Source organism: Musa acuminata, chromosome BXJ3-2 (genome assembly GCF_036884655.1).
Source record: "Musa acuminata AAA Group cultivar baxijiao chromosome BXJ3-2, Cavendish_Baxijiao_AAA, whole genome shotgun sequence".
Lineage (NCBI taxonomy): Eukaryota > Viridiplantae > Streptophyta > Magnoliopsida > Zingiberales > Musaceae > Musa > Musa acuminata.
The window spans coordinates 25,822,714-25,842,758 of record NC_088350.1 but is presented as its reverse complement, the minus strand read 5'-3'; the positions used below and the strand labels follow the sequence as shown (position 1 = coordinate 25,842,758).

Here is a 20,045-nt window from a genome sequence, read left to right as displayed (position 1 = left end):
CAAGCCTTTCACTGTTTTTATTTAGTCGATGCTCATAAGTTGAAGAAAGCTCATGAATTTTGTTTTCTTGGATGATCTGTCAGCCAAACATCTTGATACATGTCAAAACTGCAATACTGTCGGTTTTGTTTTCTATTTAACTAGAGATATTGTCTTAAATAAAGCTTAACAATGGAAAAGGAAGTACATAGCTGGTCCCAAAATAGGTGAGACATCCTTCAAGATCATGTTTCCTAACAAGAAAATGACATCCCAACAAAGATGAGATTGCATGGATAATTGAGAGATTTCTGTCTGTTCTTTGAAACAATACATAACAAATAAATCACGAGGCAAGACATCGAGAGATTTTAGAAGATCAAGATGCCACCAAGTAATCAACAAACATAAATTAAAAGATTATGACCCTCGATGTGTCTTCTTGTGATTAGAATGACGACACTGATAAGTGGAAGCTGACTAAAGACTTGGACAATGAGAACTTAGAGACGGAATTTAAAAGAGTATATGTCATAATTACCTTACTGCCAAGAGAACATCTGCAATGATGAGCGAATATACAAGAGCACTAATGAAGACATACGTTGGTATAATATGGTTAGGTTAGGTTAGGTGGACCAACATCTAGAGTAAAAGGCCATCAAAAGTTTCTCCACCTCCAGATAAAAAGGCAACAGTGTTTAGATGAACTGTCTGTATCTGATGTATCAAAACCACAAGAATGTCTCTCACCTGAAGTCCCATAGTATGTATCGTGAAAGAAGTGAAAGACAAAGCAGACTATTAGCTAAATTTCTTTTCTGTAGTGATGATATGAGTGCTTGATATGAAACAGATAGATGTGCTAGAGTACAACTCACCCAAAATGAATACACTGCTTTTGACCAACTTCATCTCTAATATTTTTATCCCAGCTATGATGTCATCTCAGTGAGACCATTGACAACATAGTTCAGAATGACAGATAAATTTAGATGTTGTGTTGTGGGATGTTCCAGCCATTGCTTATTTGAAGACTTGTAAGCAAACCGAGTAACAGTACAGTAATACAATGATTCATGCTCACAACACATGACGACACTTACTGAGATGGTTTGGCAAACCCAAAGATCTAAAGAAGAATAGGAGATGATCACTTTCGGCTTCTCAATCCCTGTGAAATAAGTTTCAGGTCAGAAATCAATGCTAAGTATTCATATAAAATCCTCAAATTTCTTTTAACATTTAGAAAGTGGAATTCTTCTTCCAATTTCCAATGATTTTTTCCCTTACCACTCCGATGACAAGTAGCAAGAACTTGATGTGAAATTTTGCCTGATACAGAACGATGCATCAAAGCCTGGAGTTTGAGCAGTGATTTTTCTTTTTATGAGAAAAATCATACTCCATTTTTCTCTGTATTTCTTTTCTCTTCTTGCCATTCTATATCATATGATTTCTCTTCTATGCTTCTCAGCCAAGTAGTGTGGGGAACCCACTGCCGGTCCGGCCCAGGGCGGCCCGGGACCCGGCCTCACCATTGGACCGGGGGCTACTCGGGGTTGACCGGACCGCTCGAGGGGAGTCGAGGCTCCGTCGGAAGAGCTGCCTGACGGCGGCAATCAGCCGCTCCGCCGGATCCACAGACGGTTCGGACGAGGCCGACGTACGGAAGCTCCGGCAGAAGCTGGCGTGGCGGCCCACGGCCTCCTCCGGAGAGAGCAGGAGGCCGGAACGGCAAATCTCGTCCTTGACGGCCTCAGCGCAGAGGCCGCAGATCCAACGCCCACCGTGCCGCTCCCGGACCCTGGCGATGTACGCCGGCGTGCACTCCTCAGTGAGACCGCAGCAGTCGCAGGCCGCGAACTCCACCTCTGCCGTCACCGCCGCTACAGAGTCCGCCACGCTAATCACCGTCGCCGACATGACAAAGAACGAATCTGGAGATCTAAAAGCAAGGGAAAAGAAACCTTGGACGGCTTGAAACAAAAAGGAGCGATGTATTGCTCGCTCTATATCTCTCTCGATCTACCGATTTGGGGGCAGTGATGGAGATGAGATGGGAGTGGATGGACAGACGGCTACCTCTCCGACTCAACAACAGCGCCAAAGATTGGGGATTCCTTCTCTTCTGCGTCACCTTCCGCTACTGCCGGCGGTGTCTCCTTGTCTTCTTTGGGTGAAGAGGCCTTCATCTCTCAATCAAGATCGAGATCAAAATTTGGCTCCCCTCCTCCTCCTTTGTGGAACTTTTCTTCCCCGGAAGCAAAGAAGCTGTGTCCACTTGATCCTCACGTCTTCTTCCCTATCTTGCACTCCTTCTTCTCGGTTCCCATGTTTCTTCTCTCTTTTCCTTCTTCGCCGCTGTTGCCGTTGCGGCCGCCGCTGGTCCGAGTGGTATTGATTTTTATTGGAGGGGGGATGGTGGATCCCGCACCAATAATTGGGGAGGAAGGAAGGACGAGGTGGGTGGTGGTGCCTGGCATAATTGGCGGTAGCTGCCATCGATGGCAATTACTTAATGACGCCTAATTCGAATCACCAACCTGAATCGTCACTGTAGGTGATGACGAGGCAATGAGGGCCCGGGCGTCGAAACCTGTGGAACAATCATGACGAAGGTTGAGGTATGGGTAGAATGTAGTTCGGTATATGCTGCTCCTCTGATATGCCTAATTTATAATAAGATAGATGCCAGCTGCCTGCCAATTCATCCGAATTTCTTCTGGAGTCTTCGTTTGTAGGTTGGACGTCATGCGCACCGGTGGGCACGACAGGCGTCCGCGAAAGACGAGCCACTCGGAGAGTGCCACATCCTCCAATGACGCATGTCATTTGGGGATCGCGGCGGGACCCAGTTGTGTGATTCCGTACACAGACGACAGGGGATCCGCATGATTCTTTCTACATTTTAGACTTATCTCGTCAATATTTGTATCCGAACGCTCATCCCCACTCGCAACCCATATATAACTTGCAGGACTCATAAGAGTCCTTTTCCTTTACTCAAAAGCGTCTTCCCTGTCCGTGGATGAATGGACACATCACATCAGGTGAGCCCGGTTTCAACTATCTATTCATCAAGCACTAGTTGACTAGAATTATGACATCTTCCTCATATTTACAACGCGAAATTGTTTGCCATGCCGATAAGAAGGCGCATCACCACTTACTGAAACATGGGTAGACTTTCACTCCAACAAGGTGGCACTAAGAACAACAGCACTTTGACGTGCATTGTGCATTAACAACCTCAACATCGCATCAAACGCTGAAATCATATTCAATTGAATTTAACATTGAAGAATCTATAACTATTGCAGAATAAGCTGGTGACGATGGCATACCACTAAGCTAAGGACATCCACAAGCATCTCGTGTCCATATTGGTAAAGATATACCTGCTCCATTACTTGTTTGTACTAAATATCATGCATCAGACAATTAGAATACTAATGTTTCAGCAATCCTGAGAGGAAAGAAGATACATATGACCTTGTAGAGGAAGATAAACATATATTCAACAACCAAAAGGATAGGTACAATAACCTCAGATAATTATGTATTCTGTTTATCAGCACCTATTGAGAATTATCTTTTTTATTTGGACATATATATAGTTGGGAGCTGCCTGTTCAGGTGATTATTAGCTGGAGATACCATGTTAACTCCTCTTAATTCTTGTACACAAACATTTGAAGACCGATAGTAGTAGAAGAGAGCAAAAGTCATATTATTGCAATACCCATGCAATACAATCTCGGACAAGCAGAAGTTAAGTATCACTTCATCCATTCTTTATGACAATTCCAATAAATGAGATGGAATGTCATATACAACTGATATTTAAGTCAGTAGTAAATTTTAGTCTCAAATTCAATATAAATTTGGTCTCAATCATTCTATTTATACCCAAAGGTGCATCACACGCATCACACCCTGTCGACTCATTTCCATAATTTAGTTCAGCCAAAAACAGATACAAATTTTAGAATTCAGTCAGCATATTAGTTGCGTTTGTCCAATATCCCTACAGTCCTTTCAAAATTATGATGATTCACCGATACAAACTAATGCGCTTAAAGCTCTAACTATATTCATAAACAAAAAGTGCCGAATATGCAAGGTTGTGCATCAGCCATTCTTAGCTAAGACCACCTATAAACCACACATGGTTTATCTATGTTATCTCCAATATCATTTCCACCTTTGGTGCTCGAATGCACCTCTCGTAGCGATGCCTCATCAGTCATATCAATATCCCACCTGCCTATACCATTCATGAGTAATCCTACACCAGTAGAATCCATACTAGTAATAACTTAGCCTCCTCTCAGATGCTTTTTGCTGAGCTTAAACATTTTAGATTTATGACATATTTTCTTCATCTTACGTATCTTCCAAATTTTGATCTCATGTGATTGCATCTTCTTCATAATCAAGTATTTTGCAATTTGCTTATGCAAGAAGGTCCTGCTCAAATACCAATATGTAAAAGAATCATATAATATCATTAAGCATCATCTGTTACTTCATCCACACATCTTGATGTATCTTGCATATGTTATCTATTGATATATTATTTCATATATGTTCATAATGATGGGTAGAGAAGTAGGCAACAGCATAAAAAATTTTCGACATCAACCTTATATTATTTGTCTCCCAATATTCTTACATGTTATACTAAATTTCCCATGAATTTCTCCATAGTCTCACTAAAAAATCAACCTATATTATTTCCATAACGATCCGACTATATGTCATCCACAGCATACAAGATTTGATCGCAAAACCATGTTATACCTTTGGCACTTCGCCTTAAGAAAACTAAATCTAAAAACTGGAAGTTACTGACATAAACAGATGTGGCTAATAGTCACTCCGATTAATTGAAAGACGATGACAGCAAAGATGGTGTCTACTATTTACTCATATTAATGTGGACAAGTAGTTACCTATAAATGTTGCAGCAAAAATGTGGTTAAGAGAGTAGTATAGTCCAATTGTTACATAGTACTACAGATTTTTAAGCACACAGTTACGCTAATCGACAACATCATATGTAACATCAACTATAACTTATAGCAGATAAGATTTCCCGAGAAAATCTCGTTGATCTGTTGAGAGAAATCTTCTCTTCTATAAATAGTAATCATGTCAATAAACCTTAAACCTTGATCAAGCTATGATACTATGATAAATTGAAACGTGATTACAAAGCTTGATCAAAGTTTATTGACATGATTACTATTAATACAGGTTAGAGGAGAAGATTTCCCTGCTATCAATAACAACCATTCACCACAGGAGACTGAATCAGCAAATATCCAGGATTATACTTTCTAATGAGTAAACACATGCGTGATATCTATTTGATCTAACATTTAGTCAATAACACAAAAGAAAGAAATCACGTTGTGGATCGTTCAAGGAATCAGGATTAGGAAAGCTCACCAATGTGGCAAAATCAATCGAAATCCTCCCACGCATATAGCGGAGGCCTTGAAGGCTGTACAAGCTTAATCTGTCCCAGTCGCCGGAAACACGCGTCAAGATTTGTCTCCCTGGAAAAAACGAACCGAGATCGAAACCCTAGAAACAACGCAGGAGTATACCAACCGATCGGAAGAAGGGCGGAAACGGGTAGCTTGGGTGTGGGGATTCGCAGGGCTATCGACCTAGTAGCGACGTCGATCGAGAGAGAAGATGATGACATGGCGATCGTGGTAGCTTTGTTTTCTTCGATCGGATGATGGGGGTCGGAGTAGCGTTTTATCTTGAGGGATCCGAGAGTGCATGAGGAGGAAAAAGAACTGACCGCAGATATGGTTGTTTGATATTTTGGGCGAATTTTTGAAAAGAAAAACCTCTAGGATTTTCCCGCCCCAAATTTGAAAAAATTTGGTAGAAGATTGTTTTCAAAAATTAAAAAATAATAATTTTGTGCTTGTTGGTCATCTCCCTCTGTAATGCCTTTACGTCGTCGACCACCTTGTCGCGCCCCCCCCACCCCCCGACCTCGCACGTTTCGTATCGACTATTCTCTCTTCTCCTCTAATCACTTTATGTCTTCGTGCACTCATGGTTAATGTCGATTGTCCCCTTCTCCTCTTTTGACTACTTACGTTTCTGCGCATATGTTGGTAACATTAATTGCTTCTTTCCTTGTTACCTATGTATTTTTGCATACAAGCTAGTTTTGTTGGCCACCTTTCTCCCCTTCTTTAGTTATTCGTGCATCCACACTAAAGTTGATCAATAGATCGAGTACTCAAGTACGATAAATTTTTTTTAAAGTTACGAGATAAGATGATCTTTTCACGTAGGTAGGATATTATGGAAGAATTTTTCTTGGGTGCTATGTAGAAAAAAAAATCAAAAGTTATATATTTTATTTTCGAAAACTTGCTCTTGATTTTTTATGGGTGATTGGACAATTATCATTAATTAATATCTTATATATATAATTTAAAGCATGTGAGGATGCTCGTCGAGGAAATAATAAATAAATTATATATCAATTAATTTAAGAAAAATTATTGTAGATTAAAAAAAAGATCACAATGCTGAGAAAGGTGCAGACCCACTGACTTATCTTTTTCAAGGAACTATTGAAAGTGTACATAATAACGATTATTTTAGAAATTGTCCATGCAGTTCAACTGTGGTTCTAAACCATTTAATTTGATATTGTTCTATATTTTTTAAATATTATTTTTTAAATGATATTATAATAATCGAATATAAAAATGGCGTCCGGCTTTAACTTGAAATCACGCATGATTAACTCACGTGTTCCGGTGGGGCGTGATGAACCAGAGCAACAGATCCCAAAGAAGTGCAGCGCATTGCGGTTAACACGCATGGGAGCCCCGCTTGTCCATTCAACGACAGGAAAGCAAAAGATGTCGCGGGTCCCACCACGCTATGTGAGAGGGTGCAATGTTGGCCCGCACTTTCTTGCGCGTCGCTCAGGTAGGCAACGGTCACAAGTTTCCGATTCAAAACTGAAACCCATCCAACGTTCAAACTATACCGGCCGCGCCAACGGCTCGATCGTTTCCATGACGAATCTACCCTCGTCGTTTGGCACCGTGACCCATGGTTAGGAAACTTGAATCGGAGAATGACGTCACTCGTTGGATCGTATGTTTGATTAAAAAAGTATTATAATAAATATCTATAATATCAAAATTAATAAAAAATTAAATAAATTTTGATAAATAAAAAAAAACTTCAGTCGTTATGACTAAAATAATAACATCCGTTATCATTATAAAGAAAAACTTTATTATGATTAGATAACACCTGATAATATTTAAGAAGTTTAAAAGTGAATATATAATTTAATTATTAAAACAAATATATTGTTATAGATATAAGGGTAAATTCTTACCCTTATCCTAGCATAGAGGTTCTCTGGTGATTCCACCCGTGGCTCTCCACTACCTTCGGCCCCTCCCCTCTCACCCTAATGTTCATCACCTAGGCCTCCACGGGTCCAAATATACGATGTCTTATTTCTTTCGATCTGAGAGAAGAAATGTTTATTCGTATCATTCTACTTTGATATATTCGAAATCTTTACCATCGATTTTATCATCTCCATCTACCTTCTTAACTTCTTTGACATTGTCTTCGCCTAGCTAATCATCTCTTCTCATGATGAGGAGGACGACTTTCTGGTATCATCTTGACATAAGAATGTGAGAGATAATCTAACCTTAAAAAAAAAAACAAAACGTTTCAAAAGAAACACTTTGTAGGAAAAAGTGTAAGCTCGGGCGGTTTTTTAGAAACTTTACCTAGTTATAAATTACATGTATCATGTAATTCAAATGTAATCTATGTTAAAATAATTAAGTATGAGAAAAGATGATATTAAAAAAAAATCTTCAGAATAAATATGACTAAAGGAACAACAGTTGATTATCGAAAGAGAATACAAACCAATATAATATGTAGAATAGAGAAATAATTTTAGAAAAATGAGAAACGAAAGGATGAGAAATATCATTTTTTTTCTCATATTAACTTTAATTTAAAATTAACATTAATATCCTTTAAAATAAATAATAAAAATAATATACTTTATTAATCTTAAGTACATTATAAAGCTAAATCAATTTTATTTGACACCATCAAGTCATGTAAATTATCCAAAAATAGATCGACTCAATCAATTCATTCCCTTTTTTAATATAGCCGGTCCAATAAATGAATCAGATCAATTAATGAACCGATTTCCTATCGATTACTACGGCATCATCAATACCGGTAAGGGCAAATCAGTCATTTTAACAAAAGCCAGACTGTGTGCTCCTTGGAGCGCGACACGTGCCCTTTCTTCACTTGTTATATTCCCACGCGCCTCCTTCTTCGGTCCTACGCATCCGTCGTTTCCCGTCCACTTCCGTGTCTCCTCGTTCCCGAACGTTGGAGGACCATCGTGACATTTCTCACGCGTGGGACCCAGCTGCTCAATAGCTTCACCGCTCGCCAACGCGAGTAAGTCGCGCGTAACCCAGAAAATTATTCTTAGAAAGCGAAACGTTAATGGTCGAGTACGGTCACTGAATGTTTACTTACCGCTTACCTCGTTTTCCGCGTTGGAGCGCGGCAATTATAGCTCGATTCCCGTCCCGCCGCTCTGCGGTCAAAGTTTCTTACCAATACCTGGATTTATTATACCATCTAATAAATAAAATTAAATAATTAGTAATTAATCTTTAACGTCGTGTCGTGTCGGAAGCGATTCCGGTTCTTTTCCACCCCTTCTGCGTCGCTTCATTCTCCTGTTCTCTCTGTTTCGGAGGCTTCGAGGTGACCCCTATCTCTCTCTCTCTGCGGTGGAGGCTTCGAGGTGACATCTTCGTGGGATCTGGACCTTTGGATCGAGATCGGGCGGACATGGCCGAGGACGAGGAGTTCGCGAAGGCCGTCGAGGAGGGGCTGAAGCTGGCGAAGCGAGTCTACCCCGGGAAGGACCGGCAGTTAGCCGCGCCACCGCTTCCGGCTGCGAGGATGGAGCGGACGCCGGAGTCGCTCCTTCCTGGGGCGCCGATGGTGTACGCCGTGATCTCCGACCCGGCGATCGTCGACAACCCGGACATACCCAGCTACCAGCCGCACGTGCACGGGCGGTGCAACCCGCCGGCGCTGATCCCGCTCCAAATGGGGGAGATCGGGTTGGAGGTGGACTGCCTCCTGGGCACGGCCTTCGTCGCCGTCCGCGGCCGGTGGAAGGTCCACTGCGTGATGCGGCACAAGAGCTGCGACTGCCGGCTGGTGGTTCCTGTTGGCGAGCAGGTGAGAAATTTTGGTTTACCTTGACTTAGCCAGTGATTCCTTTTTCTAATCTATGATTCCAAAACCGCGGTATGTCTTTGTTGAAAGTCATATTAGGAAGAGAGAAATTATTTTGTGAATGATGAGTTGTAAATTCTATGGTATACAATTGCTCTCCAAAACCGCGATCTCATTCAGTTTTGTTCGAGTTTCTTGACAATATAGACCAGAAATATAAATTCTTTCGAGTAACAGCTTGGTTGATGAAAATTAGCTTGATATGCAGTTTAATTAAAGCCTTGAAACTCCAAAAGCTGCCTCACGGGCAGGAATAGCGTTCATTGATTCCTGGTGTGTTGTATTAGGTGCTATTACATTGTCAGCTAGGGTGATGGGCTGGTGAGAATTAGGCTTGAAAATTTTACGCCTGCTACTTCATGAATGTGCAAAATAATACCAGAAATACAATGAATTGACAGGAAAGCTGATGATTATGCCTTTGGTAGTATTGGGAATGGTAACGTAAGCTCTGAGAAAAACAACAAGTTGAACTATTTCTTAACAAATGTTTTGTGTGGTCGTATTTGAATTCTCCTAGAAAAATGGTTTCTGGCAAATCTTTTTCAAGTGCCAAACTTAGCCCAGAGCTGACTTATAAAGCTGTTCAAATTCGATTTTACTTTCATAAATGAAGTGCAGTTTAGGAGTGCTAAAGGTTATCATAGTTATTGTCAGATGTTTGACTTTTTGAATTGTTTGATCTCAAAGTAATAGCTATGTGATAGGTGATTTAAGATATCTTATGGGACTTAATAGATCACACATATTGGGATTTGGCAGAAAAGGACAGAAACCAATGGGTTAGCCAAGGTAATCTTAAGTTTATTTTTGTCATTATTGGGAGATTCCTCTGCATAGGTTTCTATACCGTAACACGTACCATGGGAAATACAATATCATCAGCGATGAATTGATTAAATGATGACAATGTTCTTTCTTGTAGTGATTAAATGATGGATCATATATAAGTATATTGCTACTCCGAATAGTCTTATATGAAATGTTGACAAGATCCATGTGAAATTCATGCCTTCTTCTAGTCAATGGCTTTTTTTCCCTGCAAACTCCTTTCTTAGTATTTGCTTTCTTCTCAACCTAAGTATGGTTTGGCTAACAGGGTTCAATTCTAGGTGTTGAGGTTGAGGTTGGTGGAAGATCATACTATACCCAGGTGATTGAACTAGAAGATCACAACATGGAGAACACAGCTAAAAGTGAAGGTGGTGGCTTCCTAAAGCCCCAAATGTTTTTCTTAACAATTCCCCAGGTGATTTAGCTATGTTTCGTGGTCCGTAACTGATATCATGCTCTCTTTCTAAATGTTATAGTCAATGTCACATGTTGTCACCATTTGATTTATCTTCTTTTTTTCAAGGTCAATGGTGGAGCGGACATTTCCATCAGAATTAGATGGTCTCAGAAGTTAATTTATAAGGATGGCCAGTTCTTTGTTACTGTACCTTTCAATTTTCCAAAATATATCACTCCATTTGCAAAGATTTTCTTAAAGAAGGAAAAGATTTACTTAAATGTGAATCCTGGTACTGGAAAGGAGATAATGTTACACACAACAAGCCATCCTCTGAAGGTGATAATATGTGGTATATTAGTATTTATGTATAGCACATGAAAATGATCAGATCAGTTAATTTTATATCCTTATTCTCTTTCCAGGAAAAAAATCGCCAAGCAGGGAAGTTGACTTTTTTGTGTGAAGCTGATGTTGAAAGTTGGTCAAATAAAGATTTTGATTTTTCATTTAGTGTAAGTTCCAGATTTCTAGTGTGTTTCAGTTCATAGAACTTTGAACTTTCGTCTTTCAAGCTGTATGCTGTCTTCTAACTTATTATATCAAGCTGAAAATCGAGAGACAAGTCACTGCTCCCATGAGTCCCTTGAGTTATGATTTTTTTACTAAAAAGGAGCACAAAGAGCAGGACAACGTGCCGATTAAAAGTTGGAATGCAATTATACTTGGTTGTAAGGCTTATGTTTTCTAGATTTAGCTTAGGATACTAATTAATAAGATCTGTGTTATTGTCACCTGAACCTGTCTTTTTTTATTTTATATTCATTTGTCAATTTCTTTAGTGACACACTACATTCCTTGTGTTGGTGCAATTTGTTGCTTACTCCATATATTGTAGTTTTACCATTCAAAACTTTTCCTTTTTTGTTTGGAGAATTTGGGGTCTAAAGTAAATGATACTACGATATAGACTTGGACCATTGAGCAGACAACCAAGTAAATAATAGTGCCAGTTAATTGCTTAACCAAATTAGTGGATGAACTAAAATGTTTAAACTGCATCTAAATATGATTAGTGTAAAGAAAATTAATAAAGCAAGTGACTTGTAGAGGCTAGAGGTAATAATGTAGTATAACAAGTGTGCACAATGCTAAGCTAACTCTTCTTGAGAACTATGCTTAATGATACATGTAATTATTCAGATAGAAGGATAGACTTAGCTTCACACGTATGGATTTACCTGAGAGAGTACTACATTGATTTGTAGTTGTTATTTGCTGTTTGCCCATTGAACTTGTTAGGTAAGAAAAGAGAAGTATGCTCAATTGTTCATTTGGTTCTTCAGAATATATAGCATTAGAAGGATGGACCTAGCTTCACGGAAATGAGTTTGCTGAGAGAGTACTACATTGATGTGTAGCTGTTATTTGCTGTTTGCCCATTTAACTTGATGGGTAGGAGAAGAACATTTTTCAATTTTGTTGTGTTTTTGTTATGAATCTTACATTTCTTGCCATTTCTATCTTCTACAGATTTATTCAAATAATTTGTTTGGTGGCATACTCTTAAAATCTGCAACAACAAATGATGGTGATGAAAGAGATATGTTCAGCCTTTATCTTTTTCCAGGAAGTAACCAGAAAAGAAAGGTAGTTCTCTCTGCACAACTTGCCAACACTCTTATTCTCAACTAAAGCAAAAGCTCCTTGCCCCGTATGCTTGGCAGCCTAACATGTCACTTTTTTCAATGAGCAACAGTAAAAGATTGAACTCGACATATTTATTTTGCAATTTGTATAAAAACATTTAATATACATTGTGTATTTTAGCTATGTTGAAGTAAAAAAAAGACATGAGAAACAATTGTATTTAAGGTTTTCCATTGAAAATTGTTATTGTCTTGCAGTTTAGATTGGACTAGAACTTTAAAAGAAAATTCTTGTTTTCCTGCTGGCATTGTCATTATGATTTTTTTTTTGTTGTCAAGTATCAAAATCTTGATTTAGAGAACTTCTGATCAACTAATTACAGTGCAAGTCTATAGAACAGGGTAATAGATAGTGACTGTGACCAACCAACTCTGTCGCCAGGTATGTTGGATTATAACCCTCTTGCCTATTGTCCATAAATGACATCTCATTTATCATTGTCTGTGATACTTGTGTATAGACATCAAGCTTCCATTGTACCAAACTTGACCCAAATGAGAGGTCCATCTAAGACTCATTGATTTTCTCTTGATATGTTCTCCGTAGATAGTATGTGTTGCTAGTACATGGTAGAATATATTTCAAAATTTAAGATACATGTAAATATTTCAACCAAGTTTTCCCTTATTTTATGAAAATAATTCAATTCAGTGTGTAAAATCTCTAGCTGTATTCATCTGGTTTAATGCCATAGGTTTTCAAAAATGAAGTTGTCTTTGTCGTTGACATAAGTGGAAGCATGCAAGGGAAGCCTATCGAGAATGTTAAGAGTGCATTATCAACATCACTGTTGGAGCTTAGACCAGGAGACTACTTTGATATAATAGCTTTTAATGATGAGTTGCACTCATTCTCATCCTGTATGGAGCCTGCAACTGAGGACGTGGTAGAAAATGCTATTAATTGGATGAACAAAATTTTTGTTGCTGAGGGTGGGACAGACATTATGCTCCCCTTAAATGAGGTAACTTCTTCTTATAAGTTTCTATGTATTACTATGTGGTGGTTGTATTTCAAATTCATGTTTACAGCAGCAGGATGAGTTTCTGCATATTGATTGTTTTTTTTTTCTAATCCTATTCTCAATTTCTCATAGGCAATATGTTTACTATCAAGTATGAAAAATTCAATTCCTCACATTTTTCTTGTAACTGATGGAGCTGTTGAAGACGAGCGCAACATATGTCATACTGTTAGAACACATCTGGCAAATAGGGACTCCATTGCTCCTAGAATTTCAACTTTTGGTATAGGTAATGGTCCATTCTAGTGGACATGAATGCTCTCCTTTATAAGTTGTTTCTATGGAATTTTCAATTGCTATTACCTGGTGGATTTGTATCATCAAAATTACTAAATCACAGATGGTGGTTAAGTATTTCTCAGATTGGCTTGCTCTATTTCAATTGGTTGACAATTCGCTTTTTATGTACTTTCGGTGCAATTGAAATGGTTGACAAACAAATTTGCTCTTTTCTTCTTGATGATTACTTTCATTGCCATAACCATTGTTTGTTTTGTGAAGTCTATTTCTTGCAAACATATATTAAGAAGTGATCATTGGAAGATTGTTATTCGGAATACTAAACTGCAGCCAGAAAATGATTTCGTTATACTTGAAATTCGAATATTTTACAAGATGGTTCATATGTTCTTGAAATTTGCAAATGATCATAGTGCAATCCTTACTTTTTTGATAATTTAATAATGTAGTGAATGATAGATCATGATTTCTATGCTATTTTGCCCCGCTGCACTCTTGAGGCCCATGCTTTTTAAGCCTTGGTTAACTTCTTGTTCACTGTAAACCAATACCATGTATTGTATAATTGTCCATTTTATTTGTTATAATCATCAATTTATGAAAATTATTAAGGTCATTGCTCTGTACTAATGTAGGTTTTCTTGTTTTCTTACAATGGAAACCTTTGTTAGGTACTTATTGCAACCATTACTTCTTGAAAATGTTGGCATCAATAGGAAAGGGGCAGTATGATGCTGCATATGATTCAGGTAGGTTGCATTTTTCAGTTTATGGAAATGGCCACTCGAAATTACATCTCTCATGCAGCTCTCTTCTTTAGGCCTAATAGTGGGATCAAGTTTATATTAAATTTTGGAGTTCTTCTAGTAATTGTCTGGAAACATGCTATAAATTAGAATTTTTTTTTGCTTTCATATCTGTATATAAGGTAGGTCTAAATTACATTGAAATCACAGGACATAATTTAACTTAGAACAATTAGTCTCTACTTCAATTGTTAATAATAGTAATGTGTTAGTCTCATCCATATATAAAAGTAATGTGTTAGGACATCAGGATTTAGCTATCTAGGGGCATCATTGTTGTATATTTAGTTAAATTTCTCTGATGACATGAGTCCTAACAGTCTCCAATTTGAGCCTGTCGAGCTAATTGCACATTATATTTCTATCTAGATGCGATCGGAAAGCATATGCTAAGATGGTTTCGTAGAGCTTCGTCCACCATACTTGCAAATATCACTGTTGACTTCTTCAGTGATATTGATGAATTTGAGGTATGTTTTCGAATTTGTGAATCCTAACTGGTAACTGGAGTGCAATACAATGCCCAAATGCCCTACCATATTTTTCAAAACAAAAATGCACTGCCCCTTTGTGACTCTTTCATGCTCTTCTAGGCCATATCTTCTCTTATAATCATGCGTGCATACGGAGGTGATATCTTATGGCTGTTGCCTACCATTTCATATGACGAATGCTGCTTCAGAACTTAAGAGGTTGCCTTTCTGGTTTTGTAGTGTGAGGATGTCTATATTATATCTTTTCTCTACTCTTCCAAAATCTAAATTAGTATTCAGGGTTCATCCGTGTTACAAAGGCCCATTACCTGGAAAGATTGTTATTACTTATTACTAACTATTTTATTGACGGTCTGTCGTAATGAGAGATGGTTCTAGGCATGAAAAGATTAGAACTTAGATTGTAACAGAGTAGAAATATGAGCTATGCCAACTGTAATATCATCCAGTGACGGTTATCTGCAATGCCCACCATAACCCCCCTCCATTTACTGACCTTAATTCACAAGATTTTTCCTTAGTTCATTTAATAACTTTTGATAGAACTGCTTCATGTCGGTCCTCTTTAATATAACGATCTACTGAAAAAACTGTGTTGCAATCTATGTAGTAAAAAGATCAATTGACTGAGGTTTTTGGCTTAAATTGCATTTGATAACCTCAATAAAAATTTGCATGATTTGGATGATATTAAGTTTTTGCTTTATAAAATTCAGCTAGGTTTTATTTCATTATCAATCGATTTTATGATTCACTTCCATTCTTTTCTTGTGCTATATTTCTCTGATAAAATCACCTTAAAACTTGCTTGCTTTCCTTTCAGGTATATCCTATCCATATTCCAGATCTTTCTGCTGAAAGTCCATTGATTATATCAGGTAGATGTTATGGCAAGTTTCCAGAGACCCTTAAAGCTAAGGGAATCTTGGCTGACATGAGTTATGCTGATATTGACTTGAAGGTGCAAGACACAAAAGATTTATCTCTTGAGAAAGTAAGATGCCTATATTTTGCAATCCATTGCCTTTAATTTTTTGTTATATTAACATTTACGGCATATTTGTATCTAATATATGTTTTATTACCAAAGATTAAGTATGGCGTACATGACTCCTTGAATTTCCTGCTGCTGTATACTTAGTTGGCTCCTGGTTGGAGTGCTACCACATGATGCCCATGCCGGCAGAACCCAACAATACATGCAAGTTGCCATGCTGGCCCACTTCTATAGCAGTGAGGGAGCAAGAGGTTCTTGATATATTATTTTGTGCATGAAATCGTGGAATTTTACCATGAGTTGTCATATTAGAAAATGAAAATATACAGATTATTTTATAAAAAAAACAAACTCTAGGATTATCATATTGTTCTGGGCCCCTACTAGTGCTCAGCTGACGTGTTATAACACTTTACCATACTGTGCTAGGCTGCTAGCACATTCCCATTTATGTGCCAGGGTATCTTGAAAGGAAGGGCTGGGTCATATTTATCATGATTCTTGTCGATTTGAAGTCAGATGTTCATATTAAAGACTTAGAGACCTTGTATACTGTTTCTCCATGGTCGACATTTTAGGAAGTTTTGAAAGGTTTTGACCAGCATCTTTTTGCTTTCATGCGGATTTTGGAAGAAGATGCATCTCTTTTAAGATTGTGACATTGTGACATAGTTGCTGCCAACTATTAACTTATTTTTGTTGATTTTGTTATCTATCAGAGCTTACATTTTAAGTTTAAAAATATATATATTGCAATACACACCCAGTTGTAAGCACTGGTTTTATGTTTTAGAATGAAAACTAACTGGAACATGTTTTATTCTTTGAAGTTAGAGAAAAACATGAGTATAAAGCACTGCAACTATTTTCTACGTCGAATTTGTAAATTTACCTATGCTATTAGTGTTATGAGTCATTATTCTCTCTTTTTTTTTTTTTTCAAAAATAGTTAGAGAACTCTGATGACTAATGTGATATCCAGATTGTGCTCTGATCTATATTCTTGCATGCCCTTTGACCTTTCATAATTTTGAGGAGCACTGACTTGGTATCCATGGCAAAACCATCATCATTATCAATATTATTAAGAAAATAGAAAGCTCCGGACAGATTCTTTCATAATTTTGAGGAGCACTGACTTGGTATCCATGACAAAACCATCATCATCAATATTATTAAGAAAATAGAAAGCTTAGGACAGATTCTTATGTTACAAGGCTTGTTTGTTTATTTATATGCTTGTGTATTTGCCCTTTTATTCACATGGCGATTAGCTGAGTTATGCATGCCACTGAAAACAAATAGTGAATTTAAAATGTTTTTCATTTCTAAAATCACATTTTTCTACAGGCTTTGGCTCAGCAGCATATTGATCTTCTTACATCTCAGGCATGGTTTTCTGAGAGCAAACAACTCGAGGAGAAGGTTTGTTGTTATCATACTTTGAAGGACATCTATATTATGAATTTTCAGTTTTTCTGAAAAATTAATGCAAGAATATCTTTTTTTTCAAAATGTCCAAACATATTTTTTCTTTAATTGGCTGCAAAATTTTTGGGTTCATGTCTGCTTGTAGAACAAATTTTCCACAATATCCAAATATTCAGCAATAGTTAGATGAAAAAATTATTATTGCTATATCTTATACTTGTTTCTATTTCCTCCTTCAATCTGTAGGTGATTAAATTGAGCATACAGAGTAGCATCCCGTCGGAGTATACATGTATGGTCTTACTTCAAACTGAAACAGAGAAACAGGAGGCCGTAAAAAAGGTATGGAGGATGTGCTATTGCATTGTACCACATGGCATATGGTTATTCAGAGTCTGTAACATGTGCCTATCTATTACAAATACAGAGTTTGTTTTTACCAGAATAACAAATCACCTGATCTGCTAATAGAAAGGTGATTTAATGATTAAAATCTCGGAGTAATTTTGTCACACATCAACTAGGGTAGGACACACAATATTTGAAGCTTCAACGAATTCTTTAGTTGAAATGTACTTCTTAAAATAGTGATGACTCCTTGTGCTCCTTCAGTAAGCTGAATAAGCATGTGGATGGTTTCAACTTGTAAAGAAAAATTCTATGCTGATGTTTATGGTCATTATGCTTTAATTAAATATGCATGATTTTTTGTAGCAAATAGCTGCATTGCTATCATAAGAACATATTTTTCTGTATTTTCCATATGCTGAATAGTTTCAGTCTTTCAGAAAAGGAGAAAAGTCTTAAGAGTCGGATTCATTAATTTAAGATATTATGATTGTGTTAAGTAAATTGCCTCGTTTCTCATCTTAATTGACATCCTCTTGGCAAATCTCCCAGTCCTAGGTTGTTGCATTAACAGTAGCGAAGATCTTGGGTAAGAAATCTCTGTTATTGTTAACCCAGTTACTTTGCTAGTTTCAACATCATCACTTAGATTTCTGATTACAACATTTTGTACGATATGCAATGATATATCTGTTTGCTAATTCTTCTTTATTTAAGTTCTACATAAACCCACTGCAACAGGAATGTAGTCTGCAATCAGCATACTGTTTTGTTTGCATTACCAAAGACCAACCTGAAACTATGCATTGTGTCTCAGCACCATAACTGTGAAGCCATCTGATGAATTTTGCAAAACTCGACAGGTTAAGAAAAGAGAATCTCGAAAGCATTCTGGCCCAGATGATAACTTGTCGATTTCAGTGCGCAGCATGGTTAAAGGATTTGGAAATGTAATTGCAACCAAGGAAAATCTCCCTACGGGGTTTGCAGAGGCTAAGGAACACGAGACCTTTGAAATCTACCACAAGGCTGTTGGCTGCTGCAACAGGATAGCCTGCTGCTGCTGTTGCCCATGCTGCATAAAGACTTGTTCTAAGCTGAATGATCAGTTAGTGATTGCAATGGCACAGCTCTGCACAGCTCTATCATGCCTTGCCTGCTCAGAGTGCTGCGCCGAGTGCTCCAATTAGTTAGATTCCTCTCTCGGCTCACTCTTGTACATTAATTATGCGAATCGTTCGCTTTGTGTTGCCAGTGAGTTGTACAGTGCCTTGTATTCATGGCTCTCTAAGTTTGACTCAATCTGGATTGGCTGTTGAAGTCATGTTTTTAGTCAATCTGGATTGATTGACTCAAATTTGGCCCAAATCAAAAACTGATAAAACATGCAAACTACACTACAAAAGAAATCAGACAAGCCAACGTGAAAACAAATTGTTTCCTTCTTCAAATGCTTTGATGGCATCGTTTCACTTTTATTTGCAACCCTGTGGTGGAAAGTATGTTTGTGGAGTATGAAGTCGTCAATGTAGACTCATATCCAGCCCGAGTCGCGATCTTTCCATTTAGGGAAGTATCTCGTGCAGTCTGGAAGCATTGGAACCCTAACACCCACTAAGAGCAGCTTTGAAGGAGCTCACATGGCTTCTTTGCCGTACCTTCCCTCGGACTGATTTAATTCTACATGCCCTCTCTTTTGCATTTAACATGCATCTCGAGGGAGATGAGAAACCCTCACTGTAGTGCAAGTCTTCTAGTGGACCACATGGGAGAGCTGTTTGTAATCTCTTGCACCCAGAAAAGGTACGGTTGCTTCCCTCAATACTCTCATGCCTCTCTTTCTTTAATGAAGCTTCCTCTTTAGAGTTGTAGAAAGGTGGTATGGTTCATCAGATAGCTGCTGCAAGTCCTCCTAGCGGATCTTCATCATCTTCCATATAATAAATAACCAAGGGTCGCTCGCTATGAACATCTCAACAACATTCTGCGAGATTTCTTTGCTCAAAAGTGATGCTGCAAATGTGTCGATCGGTTGACCGCAGTGATCGATGGAGTTAGAGCATTATACTATTGGTCTCGTAGTAGTTTATACCCTAATCATCGACGTAATCTCTTACGTGTTTACGGGGGTGCAATGCTTAAGATGGAGTCGGATGTCATCTTCACAATCCTCATAATGCTGATGTTGTCTGTACAAGTATACCTCTCTCTTACGACTTTTGGTTCTGGGTTTTGCTGCACTGTTCAAACTTCTAGTTTGTGCCTCCTGAGATGGCACGGAATGCCATCATTGGACTCATCGCATGCTTCTTTTCCGGACTGCAGTGCATTAGGCACCTCTATGTGGTCAAAACATGGCGATCGTGTCAGAATAAGCATCTTGTTAGCGTTAACCTCTTCGTTAAGCATTCGTCTT

The 20,045-nt window shown here is 38.1% G+C and overlaps 2 protein-coding genes across 3 annotated transcripts; one reads left to right on the top strand and one right to left on the bottom strand.

The window, feature by feature from the left end:
- Positions 1-948: 948 nt before the first annotated feature.
- Positions 949-2,453, bottom strand: LOC103976086 (uncharacterized). 2 transcript variants are annotated; one of them, XR_001975861.2, is made up of 3 exons: positions 2,065-2,453; positions 1,273-1,927; positions 949-1,153 (listed from the first exon to the last, which is right to left on the bottom strand). XR_001975861.2 is itself a non-coding variant. In XM_018819269.2 (2 exons), exons 1-2 carry the CDS (start codon positions 2,172-2,174, stop codon positions 1,453-1,455), a joined length of 585 nt encoding a protein of 194 aa, XP_018674814.1. In that variant the 5' UTR covers positions 2,175-2,453; the 3' UTR covers positions 1,176-1,452. The 2 variants fall into 2 exon arrangements, 1 of the variants encoding a protein (XP_018674814.1); XM_018819269.2 differs by lacking the exon at positions 949-1,153 and having other exon boundaries at positions 1,176-1,927.
- Positions 2,454-8,747: 6,294 nt separating this feature from the next.
- On the top strand, positions 8,748-18,916 carry LOC135631195 (uncharacterized). Its single transcript, XM_065138668.1, has 13 exons — positions 8,748-9,291; positions 10,448-10,597; positions 10,706-10,918; positions 11,005-11,094; positions 12,113-12,229; positions 12,984-13,253; positions 13,386-13,542; positions 14,225-14,302; positions 14,729-14,829; positions 15,677-15,847; positions 17,201-17,275; positions 17,528-17,623; positions 18,493-18,916. The coding sequence occupies exons 1-13, from the start codon at positions 8,893-8,895 to the stop codon at positions 18,817-18,819; spliced, it is 2,244 nt and encodes a 747-aa protein (XP_064994740.1). The 5' UTR covers positions 8,748-8,892; the 3' UTR covers positions 18,820-18,916.
- The last annotated feature ends 1,129 nt before the right edge of the window (positions 18,917-20,045 follow it).